We start from the raw sequence: 12,183 nt of genomic DNA, 5'->3' as shown, positions 1-12,183 counted from the left end.
CCAAGGGAAAGAAAAGCTTGGCTATCAACTTGACTCGTGATTAAACTCTTCACCACCTTTGTTTCATGTCCAAGCTAGTCTTTAAAGTAAATTATCGATCTTTGCTGTATCTCTTCTTCATCGTCAAGTGTAATGTACTTCAGTGAGATAACATTTAAAATAACCATTGCATGAATGTGATTTCTAACAACTATGTTATAAAAGGGGAGCAAGCAAAAAGGTGATGTCTATATATATATATATATGATGATTAAATAATATGAATGAGCGTGACCAGTTTGGATTCGCATCTAAATATGCGTTATTTTGTTACTGAGTTATATGATATGCAGTTTTATAATGAAAATGAGCAGGTGGATATGGAAAAATACTATATCTAAGTTGTTTGAATTCTATCATCCTCACTTCAATTTTGATCTCTAGCAGGTCGTCTCTATCTATGCTCGAACCGATGAAGGTGGACTATAACTACTCGAAGAGAAAGTCATATCGCCTACAGCTGTTACCTGTTGCAATTTGATACATAGTAAGTCTCATATTTATGATAAACGCTTTTCATTCTTATCAAATGATGAACTTACGATCTCCACATCATCATCATCTTCATCATCATTATTAAATGGTGTATGGTTTTTTCTCATTTCTTCAATTGTTTTTTCTAACATTTCTTCCGTTAAACTATTTTCTTGATTTTGGTTTATGTTATCATTGTAATTATTATTGTTACCGTTAACGTTATTTTGTAAACCAGAATTTATCCAAGCAGGATCTAAAACATGTGCAAAATGACAAGCATCACCTAAATTACATCTACCTAATTGATAATGTCTACATGGTTTTGTTCTCCATGGTCTAGGTCTTTCAACTAAATTGACACTTTCAGGTACAACTCTTGTATGTAAAAAATTACATTTACTTCCATTATTACATCCTAAACTTGAATTATAAAATTTACATGGTAATGTTTGATGTTTTGGATGTGGAGGATGAGGAGTTTGTTGTAAAATGGAATTTAGTTGTATAGGTGAAAATGTTCCAGATTCACTTCCTTCTGAAGATGATGAGGTTGAAGTTGAAGTTGATTGTTCAGATGATGATGGTGTAAGTACGTGCATACTGTAATACGAAAACCAAAAAATCAGTTTCCTGTCACCTTGGGTATACGACCAATCAATACGCAGCAGCTGAACTCACTAAGTACATTCATCACCATGTGGACAAAAACCTTCAGCGTAAAATTTACATGGTTTAGTTCTAAAATAATTTTTAGCAGTTCTACGTTTAATATCTTCACCATATTTAGCTTTAACTTCGGCAGATCTTAAAGCATTCTTCATGGCTGCATCTTGAACTGCCCAACCTGCTGGAGTCCAAATAACACCTAAACCACCTGGTATAATTGGTACAGATGGATCCTTGTATCCAGGTAAAGGTGACATTGGCATACCCCATGGATAAGTACCTGAATTGAAGATATTTGACGGGCTATTGTTTTCTGTAGATTGGGTAGATGCAACGTTGTGATGATGTTGTTGTTGTTGAATAACAGAAGAAAGAGAAGGCGCTTGATAATCGTATTGACTTTGTGATTGACTCTCCGTTTGGAGTTGTGAATAATGTTGATGTGGATATTGATGTTGATATTGTGATTGTTGTAAATCATATTCAAATTGATATGATAAATTTGATTTGGGTAAATCTTTCAAAGAATCTTCTAATTCTTGTAATTTTCTCCTTTGTACAACAGGATCAAACGGTGATGCAGGATCTGAATCAGTACCGAACATTGAAATTGCTGATACAGGTGGCATCAAATAATTATTACCAGTAGCTGATGTTGGAGTTAAACCACCGCCGTTCTCATTCGCATTCTCAACAAAGTGTTCATCATCTGTGTTTTGGGTTTTTTTATTGAGCATAGATAAAGTTAAATTATTTTTTATACTTGCTACTTTTCTTAAATTTGGTGGTGGACCTTTTGACCAAGCTGTATTTACTTTTGGTGGTGCTGTTATAGTTGGTGTCATAGGTATAGCTAAAGGTTCTTTAATTCTTTCAGGTGGTGTTGCCGCTGAATTTCTAATTTGATCTTGAAAAACAGGTAGTTGATGTAAAGGTACAGGTGAAGATAAAGCAGGTACAATATCACCTGTTTCATCTACAGATACAGGATTTTTAGTAAATGCAGGTGCAAAAGCTGATAAATTACCTTCACTCTTTTGTAAAACTTTTGGATCGACTTTGACAGATGGAACTAAAATAGCTTTAGGTAAAGATCTAGTCCATGCTGTAAGTGAACTACTTAATGAAGCTGATTTACGATGAGTTAATCGACGTGGTTGAGAGGATTTATCTGTATCATCGCTAACTTTTTGTTCAATTTTCGATGTAGTATTCTCAGTCGCAGTCGAAGCTTTCTCATCACTAAATCAAACCATCAGTTAGCTTGGTTTTCATTCTTCGCCATCACAAGGCTCCAACAAAGCTATACATACTGTAAGAAAGAACAGTAATCTCCATAAGGACAATGTCCTTCAGCGAAATCTTTACATGGGACAGCTAAGATATCAGACACGTCAATTAGCACGATAAACTATGTCGATTAGTTGTTTATGAGAAAAAGAAAAAGAACACTTACTCTTCCATTTTTCTCTACTTTTACCCATTGCACCTTTACCACCACCTGACATGAAATAAATTTGACCTAAAACAGAATCACCATTTTCATCTTCAATTAAAACTTTTTCACCTGGCATAATATCACCTAAATCCATTCCATTTTTACCATTTTCATTCATTTTTAAAGTTTTCTTTGGTAGGAATGAATTATCGTCGTTAGTTTTCTCAATTGAAGGTGTCATTTGTGCATGTGCAAATGTACCTGAAGTTGGATCTGGTGGTGATGGATTACTTAACATTTTATATCCAGATAATAATGATGATGTATTCAAGTTTACAACCCCTGAATTAGGTTGTTGTTGTTGTTGTTGGATAGAAGATAAATTATGTACAAATCGACATGGTCTTGATGTACATGTTAATCCTGGTGTATGATAAAATTTACATAAAATGACTAATATTAATCCATAAATTAGCTGATTTCGTTTCACGATAACTACGAGTCTATGATTGAAAGTTTAACTTACTCTCTTTTTTACTTGCACTTCCAGGAGTATCAGGTACACCGATACTTTTAGCACTTTGTAAAGCACCTTCACTAATGGCATAACCAGTCAAAATTTTGATTTCTGGACTTTTTAATGCGTTAAATATAATCGGACTTTTCATACCATTTGCACCAAGATTATTTGAACTTGATAAACCAGGTGTAATAGGTACGACAACACCTTTACCATTTTCTTTTATAATTGCTATACTTAAACCTCTTGCTTTAGCAATTTCAGCTGCAGTACCAGTTGTTTTTGTCGTCATCGATGTTGAATTTGGACTTTTTAAAATATTATTAGAACTCTTGATTGAAGTAGTAGTATTGATAGGAGATTTTAAAGCTAATGAAATTGATTTCATTGTATTTTCTAAACTTGGTGATAATGATTTTAATGGTCTGTTATCATTATTAGGTGAAATCCAACCTGAGTTTGAATTTGGTATGATACCAGCAGACCAAATTGATTTTGAAAATGCTCCACCTTTTGATAATGATGATTGAATTGAAATTCCTTTTGATGCTGCCATAGTTGAAAATCTCGATGGAGATGTATTGTTTGGACTACCTAAAGCGGAAAATGAAGAAGTTGATGATAAGCCTTGGAAAGATATTGGTCTACGTTTGTTTGAACTTTGAGGTGTCGAGGGCAAGTCATTCTTGATGTCAGGACTTTCCAGGATTTCTTCTTTATCATTGTCATCAGTTTGACGTTGGGGTATCCGGTAAACAGGTGATTTCAATCCTGAATCTCCTAGACCTGATGGTGGTCGTGAGATTGTATGAGTTTCGATTGAAAACGAGACTCTTCTATCTTTTCTTTCGTTATCATCTACAATAGGATCATGAATTGATGAAATACTGAGTCTTTTAGATTGTTTGACGGGACTAGTAGAGTCTATATTATCTTTAGATTGTGATTGAGAGATCAAATCATTGAGATTAGTTGATGAAGTCGCTCTCGAAGAATCAGCTGAACGTGATCGATGAGCTGAAAATGATGGAGGTGTAGGTAAGGTCAATTTGAAGTTTGGTGATGTAGGTGAAGGTGTAAGAGGGGTTGCTGGAGCAGCCGCAGGTGAGGTACTTTGTGATGACATAATGGAATCTAGACAACTAAAAGGTAAGGAGAAAACGTTAGTATGAAAGAACTATATGTGGATATAATGGTTAAATTCGTACAAAAGGATATATGATCAAATGGGAAAAGATGAAAATCGACTTACTCTTCTACAATTCTATATATACTATTTTAGCCTAAGCGTATTCTCAAAGTATAATCCAGTTGACTAAGTGATCTTGATTGTGGATGGAAGAAGCAAGGAATGATTCTCTCTACCTATTTTTATGATCTTAGGATCTATAGATCAACCACCAAAAAAACGACTGATCCACGAGGTTTTGATTGTAACCGAATATAAAAACAACTTCCGCTGATGGCCGATGATGCAGGTGAGTCGTAGTTGAAATCGAGCAGAAATCTAGGTAGAAGATGAGAGACTTGATTGATGGAGAAACTGTGTGTATATGTGTGTTGAGGGTAGAAAGGGTTTAGAAATACTATTTTGATGGTATGAGCGATACTAGATATAAGGTCTATAAGTAGAACTAAATATATTTATTTATATGAATAGATCATTAAATTTGATCACCCACAAGAAACAAAATAGAAATGAATGGGAGAAGAGAAGAATATAGATGAGATAGATAAAATTTTGCTTTATAAGGTGTAAGTTAGTCTTTATAGTGAGGGTGAGTTAAAGTCATCGCATTGTATACAATAGTCATTTACTCTCACATTGATGAAGCCAAGTTATACATACAAAAAGAATTTCCTCTTGCTCCATCCAAATCATTCAGTCATTCAGGAACAACCATCATCAGTCAGAAAGATAAAATTCAATTTCTTCAATGTAATGTACGTTGTTACTCGTCGGGACAGGAAATAGTGAAACTTTTTGATAGGAGATCTTTTTGTTCTCTCTTCCAAATATTAATTTGATGTGGACGGCGCATTTTTGATGGATGTCGGAGATTTCGTATTGTTCTTCTACGCCAATAATGTAAAAAGAGAGTGCGAGGTCAAGATCAGAGGATGATCAATAATCATATTAAAGGGTTTCAAAGAATCATAAAATGTGGAAAGAACAATAAGAGAAAAAAGGTTAAGAAAGAAACGAAAAAAAAGAAAAACCAATCTTATTGTTCTCTTCATGTCGACGTCCAACGTTTCTCGGCGTCTATTGTTCCTGAAATTCTCCGTTTCGTAATCTTTCCAAAGATATCTTTTGTTGTCGCTCAAATCGCTATTCCTATCAAGTATGCGCATACATGTAGATATGTAGTTTAGAGCGTACTCAATCATGATCATGTTGTTCAATCGTCATACATTCTTATCATGAGATTGATACGAAGACTTATCAACAACGCACAGACATTAAAAGATCATCATGGCTGTGAATATGAGCAATCACGAGTACAGGTTCTTCAACGTGCTCAAGATATCTCCATTGCTCCCCTGCTGCAAACAAGCCGGGCGTATGAAACGGAGTCAAGGGAGACCCTTCATTGTGAGATTGTATAGTCTATTCTGTTTGACATGTCTATGGAAGTGTAAAAGTATACTTGATGGATATGAAAAGATATGTAACTGATATAAGATGCTGTGATAATGATTTTTTGATTATCGATACAAATTGTTAACGATCTCCACAATCCCAAAAATGCGATTTGTATGATGCGATAGATGAATTGTCCATTTGCCTCAGAGACCATGTCGGTCGTCTTTCCTTTTCTACCAAAATATGGGTTCTAATTTCCTCATAGCTATACTAGATTTCATTTGAGCAGATGAATGAATATCATGATTAATCATTGGATACCTAATGTCCCGCATAGGATTTTGAAGCTGACGTAGCTGATCCGTTCAAGCGGGCTCAGGATTCGTGTTGATATTCAGAAATAGGCCAACATCGAATCCGGGTGTATCCTGATATTGAAGTAATATATCGAGAGGGGATTACCATTCTGATCTCACATGGGATTAACCATTCTACCTATAACTTCTTCAAATCTTACCCATTCTATGACCCCACTCTCAGCTGTAACCATGTCTCTTTCTAAACAGGGATCGGTATTCCCGCCGAAGTTGATGGAGCAGGAGTCGGCTGAGTAGACTGTTGCTGAGCTTCAGTGGAAGTAGATGTGTATGACGTCGAACTATCGGTCTTCTGCTGCTGTGCCGTATTAGCGTTGGCGGCGTCCTTCTTGTCCCGATCTGATTGTTTACCATTCTGATCTTCCCTTATGGATTCTTCAGGCCTAAATTGACCATTCTCAGATACCTGAGTGGAAGTATCTTCGATATTACTCTTTTCCATTCTTTCCCTTTCTCTTTCAGTTTCTAAGCGATGTTTCTCTTCTTCTTCCAACGCATAAGCTAATAACCTATCACCATATTTCTGCATTTCTTCTAAAGAGATTCTCAATCTGAAATCATTCAATAATAAAAACTGTAATTCAAGTGAATTCAATTCTGTAGGTGGTAATCCACCTACTTTGGCATATCTTGAATTCGTATAAAATACATCTAGAAGAATAAGGAGATATTGATTATCAGTATTCGATCGTTCGAATCTAAATGAATAGGTTGTTACGATATAGAGGATAATCCAAAATATATCGCTTCCGACATGAAAGTAAAAAAGCCTCAAACATGGAAGAGAGAATAGACAACCAAACTCACCAGAAAAGAATTTACTTGCAACAGTCACACCTGCAATGACCAATCTATGTACATTATAACTATCAATTGCAAAGCTTTTCTTATTGTTTTTATTACTATCTGGATTGGATGACCCATTGAAAATAGCATTTGTACCACCTACACCTTGTGGTGTACCTAATCTAGTCATTCTATCAAAATAAACTAATAAACCTAAAAAAACTTCATTTGTTGTTGGACAATATTTCAAAATTCTTAATAAATAAGATTCAATTGATATTGAAGGTATATGTCTTGCATGAAATGCTAATAATGATGAAGGATGTGACAAAGATGATTTCGATGCTGTAAATAATGGAAATTCATCTTGATTATTTATTTTACTTATACCTTCATAATGATTATTCCTAGGATCTCCTCCACCATTCGTTATACTTGTATCATCCTCACTAGTGTCTGTAGAATAAGACTGCGACTGAGATTGCTGCGACTGATCTGAATCAAATAATGCTGTTGTAGGTGAAGAAGAATTTTGATATTGTTGCCTCTGAGTTTGAGATGATGTTCTCGAATGTGTTCTTGATCTGGAGTTGGAAGATTCGCCTTTCCGACTTGGATATCCTTCTTCTTCTTCTCCTCTTGTATATTCACTTTCATTATCACCTATCACTTCCTGATCTTCCGAATCTAAATCTGGATCTAACCTCAATGCGTCATTTGATGTAGCTATATGCTGTAGAAGTCCAGCTAATAATTTCAGTAATTGTTGTGTTGGATAAGTTGCTATGTCCAGCTGCGGTACTGTTGGTTTACGAGGTGTGTTGGTAGATGGAGGTTGTTCTCCTGCCTGGTGAGAAAACGAGGAGGAAGAGGACGATTTGTCGGGTACTTGAGATGATGATTGTCTACGTTGTGAATGTGAGGAACTTTGTGATTGTGAGCGTGAATGTTGGGTATTGCCTGTTGTTTGGGAATGACTGTATCGTCTATTCGGTGTACTTGAAGAAGATGGCGTATGGTTATATGACCGACTCGGTCCAGCTTCTATTTCTGTTGATCCGTTCATGCTGTGTGAAATGCTATAAGGTTTATAACTTTTCTTCAAAGGTGGTAGGCAGTTGTACTAATCTAAGATCCTTGGACCATTCCTATATATGATCTCGTGCCTTTGATGCTTTGCCGTGTGATATACAAGATGAGGACAACGTGATATCAATAAGTTCGTTACTGATGATGTTGTGGTTGATGCTAATGATGGTGATGATGCAAATTGCTCTCCTGTTGATGATGAAATAATCGACAGTGTTAAGAACAACGCTTTTGACCAAAGTGATGTAACCCACGTTTGTTTGTATGTGACTTTGTTGATTGTTGATGAAAGGAGGAAGAATCCTGTCTTGCAAAGGACTAGCGATCAATTGATTGATCAAAGGGAGAAAGGCAGGTACCGCTTTTGTATGTAGATGTAGATGGATAATTAATATTGACTTGATCCGGTTATCTAGGTAAAGGAGGTGAAAGCCGGTACGACGTTACTATATGATTTCTATCGTCTTCTTCTTCTATTGATGAGTCTGACTAGACATCTTTGAATCTTAAGGATATGATGATGACAGCCAATATGAATATGGGATCAATCAAAAGATGGGTGTTATAACCTTGTAACCGAATCCGCTTGTATGTGGATTTATAGATGTTCATATGTTCGGAATAAACGTGCTTCTATTTGGCTTTATATCTTGACTGTGATATGATCATCTCTGAAATATAATACCCTGAATTATACTAGTAGTCTACACTCAGGGTAATAAAACTCTAGATTACAGCTCTTACACTACTATATGACAATCTTACGTGTGGCACAAATAAGTTATGCGAGTAAAGTTATTATTGAAAAGATATTATTCAAAGAACGGTTGGAATACATGCGAAGTTGAAGGAGAATGAAAGTTCAAATCTCTTGAACACAACTGTACGGATAACTTTCACAAAGTTTGACTTATAGACTACTGCCAAACCCCAATACTCCTGCTTACATCTACTTTTTTGAACCTGCTAACATTCAATGTCCTATTCATACCAATTGAGGAACATTGTCTACTCATTGAATTTTCCATTTCATCTGAATACGCCTCGAACTGATCTTCCTGAGTATTATAGTTAGGCGTCACGCATGAGAATGTACGACTTCTCATTCTATTCATTATCATGGAATTCCGATTTATACCTGTTGAAGATGACTTGGAAGGTGATTTAACCATTATCGATGAGATATGTAACGAGGGCTTGACGCCGGTCAATGAGCGTGATCGCTGTCTTGTCATATCTGATAGAACGATCTTATCGGTATTCGAAAGTTTTGTGAGTGAGAGTACAGATTCGATGTTAGTTGGATCTACGATTCGAGTTTCTTTTCTTTCTGTTTGAGATTGACTGGTATCCAAGTTGAAGTGTTTTGCTGTGTCCTGACGATCTGAGACTTTTTTGATAGCATTCCACACTTTAGTGTAGGCTTGAGGATTTAACAGCCAACCACCATGTTGAATATCTTCTAAAACATCACAAGAAATGTCGTTTCTTTTCAAATACATTTCAAGTTCTTGAATAGGTAGTAAATGATCTTTTGAAGATATGATTACTTTTACATTATCCTTTTTCAAAATATATTCTTCATTCTTGGTATCTTTGATTGATGATGACGATGAGGATGATAATTTATTTATAGGAAAAAAAGAATCAAATTGATTGAATTCTTTCAACAAGAATTTTAACATTGATTTTTCTCTAATAAAATACCTAACTAAATAATCCATATATTTACTACTATTACTACTACTATCTTCATTTTGACCAGTACAAGTAGATTCTTCTTCTTTATCAAGATAAATCGTTCTTGATAAATGTGAATTTGTTAATAAGATTGAAATTGGATCTAAAAGTATCAACTTCAAATGTGATATTTTTTCTTCTTTTTTGCCATTATCATTAACTTTAATAGTACTATTGGGTACAAATTGATTTTTATCCATCGTTGATAATTCCCTAAGTAAGGAAGAAGCTAAAGCTGAACCTAAAGAATGAGCAATGATCAAAGGTTGATGATTTTCCGATAATAAATTTACTCCTCTTTCCAGTCTATAAAAACTAATTATATCTTTTGATAATTCAGTTAAAGTTGGAATATACTTAGATTTTTGTGTCAATCTAAAAGTTAATGATAAATGAGGTTGATCAATAATTAAAATTGATTTATTTAAAAATATTAAATTAATTATAAAATGTAATAAGAAAAATGGACCTGCTAATCCAGGTATCATAATTATAGGTTGTTCTTGTTGTTGTTCTTGTTGTTGTTCTTGTTGTTGTTCTTCGTTTTCACCATATTGATTTTCAGTAGGTTGTTGTTGTTTATTTAAATTCAAGTTGAAAATAAAACTTGAAATTGAATTTGATTTTCTAATTCCAGGATAAAACCATCCATTCATTTTACCATGATTAACTTTTTCAAATCCAATAAAATAGATTATCCAATCGAATAAACCATTAAACAAACCCATAAACAGATAAAATATTAAAGGGCGATATTCACTTTTGATCACTTTCGTCGTCGTAGTTGAACTTTGATTTAAAGATGGACACAATGGTTTTAAAGATGTATTATATCCTGATTCAAATCTAAAATTCCTTTTCAATTCTAAGTTCGATATCATTGAGATTAATACATGATTTTTAATCGGATTTGATAATACATCTTTCAAAGTTGAGTTGAAGAATATAGCTGGGCAATGTATAAAAAAACAAAGATATTAGATGTGTACGAAATTGATATTGTGAAGTAGAAAGATATCCCGACTCTAAAGCTTACCACAAATCAATTCCTCAACATTACCTCTTTTAAATCCTTCATCGTTCTTTAAATCATCTTGCCTGAGAGAGTTGAGGGAAGTATCATTGATAGTACTCGTAAGTCTCCTGAGGTTATTTAAAAATGATAGAAAAACACTTTTAGAATGTTCGCTTTCAATGACATAGAACCATCCATTAATCGTCTCATCAATCTCTTTCTTATCCTTACCATTTAAAGAGTGGATGAATTCTTCAAATAATTCACGTCTTGATTCATTTGATATTTCTCTTGAAAAGGGGATTTCTGAAGTTGCAGTTTTTAACCCTGATAGCGAAAGGTCGGAAATAGTTGAATATAACCAGAATGTACTCTCTAGTATCGAGTAAATAACTATATATTGATTATGGGTTATATTTTGAAAACATCCAAGGCTACCAGTAAGGTTTAACAAAGATAGGTATCGTCCAACTATGAAACTTGTGTGGATGATACTTATATAAGGTAAGATGTCAAGGAAAAATATACTTGAATATACCATAGCATCGAGTGGTCTTGATGGTAGAGTCATCGCCAAAATGGTTTGATGATGGACAATGGTTGATTTTTCACAGAGGTACTAGATATTTTTTGGAAAGCAGTCAGTATAGTCAACAAGTATTCAAGTATCCTTCATACAAATGATAGAATAACTATTGACATTCCGTCGAAGCTCATATGCATATGTATATCGATAACAATTTGCAGGGTTTTCCATAGGAGCTCCAGATGAGTGGATATGACCATCCTTTCTACGTTTCATTTCTGAAAATATCGCACCAAAATGTTCAAAGCGTAGGCTGAAACATAGATTCTGGCAATTGTCTCGGCCTATCGTCGTAATCATAAGCATAGCCAACTCGGTCCTTATGTATACCGTTTCTTCGCCGACAATACTGATTACTTTTACCCGAAGAATCGTCAAAATCTACTGCATGTTATGGGTGAGGCGATAGTTGGTCGGTCCAAATTGAAATACCGATGAGAATTGTATTACCAATTGGACAGATGTTGTAATTACCGGTCGACAAGCAGGTCAATACGCAATTGGACGTAATGAATTGGACAGATATCGTCAAAAGAGTTCGGGCACTATGAGTTAACGGCTTTTTTCCATATATTTAGTGTAGCTAGAGATTTTTATCCAACAGAGGGCCATTCACATGTGCTAAATCTCCAAGATATCCAAGTTGCACAGCTCTGATGGGAAATGAAGTATTCATGAGGGGTCGAAATACTGTGCAAGCAAGCCAGATAATACCATAATATTGACTTTCGATCCTGTATAATCTATAATTCTATTTTATCTTGAACCTATACAACTCTCGCCACTTCCGTGTTCACAATACCCGTTGCAGTCTAGCTAGAAATAATCCCATATAATCAACGTTAACCGAAACCTGCCTGAGA

General features: G+C 34.8%; 3 protein-coding genes across 3 annotated transcripts; all 3 read right to left on the bottom strand.

Annotated features, from left to right (window-relative positions):
• Positions 1 to 437: 437 nt before the first annotated feature.
• Positions 438 to 4,266, bottom strand: L201_002570 (uncharacterized protein; the record flags this gene model as incomplete). The annotated part of the gene is made up of 6 exons (XM_066218345.1): positions 438 to 506; positions 582 to 1,116; positions 1,195 to 2,424; positions 2,496 to 2,559; positions 2,639 to 3,073; positions 3,147 to 4,266. The coding sequence occupies 6 exons, from the start codon at positions 4,264 to 4,266 to the stop codon at positions 438 to 440; spliced, it is 3,453 nt and encodes a 1,150-aa protein (XP_066074442.1).
• Positions 4,267 to 6,285: 2,019 nt separating this feature from the next.
• L201_002569 (uncharacterized protein) lies at positions 6,286 to 7,956 on the bottom strand (the record flags this gene model as incomplete). Its single annotated transcript, XM_066218344.1, has 2 exons — positions 6,286 to 6,755; positions 6,912 to 7,956. 2 exons carry the CDS (start codon positions 7,954 to 7,956, stop codon positions 6,286 to 6,288), a joined length of 1,515 nt encoding a protein of 504 aa, XP_066074441.1.
• Positions 7,957 to 8,791: 835 nt separating this feature from the next.
• On the bottom strand, positions 8,792 to 11,305 carry L201_002568 (uncharacterized protein; the record flags this gene model as incomplete). The annotated part of the gene is made up of 3 exons (XM_066218343.1): positions 8,792 to 8,860; positions 8,927 to 10,668; positions 10,756 to 11,305. 3 exons carry the CDS (start codon positions 11,303 to 11,305, stop codon positions 8,792 to 8,794), a joined length of 2,361 nt encoding a protein of 786 aa, XP_066074440.1.
• Positions 11,306 to 12,183: the final 878 nt, after the last annotated feature.

This window comes from Kwoniella dendrophila, chromosome 3 (genome assembly GCF_036810415.1).
Source record: "Kwoniella dendrophila CBS 6074 chromosome 3, complete sequence".
NCBI lineage: Eukaryota > Fungi > Basidiomycota > Tremellomycetes > Tremellales > Cryptococcaceae > Kwoniella > Kwoniella dendrophila.
This window is presented reverse-complemented; position numbering and strand designations above follow the sequence as displayed.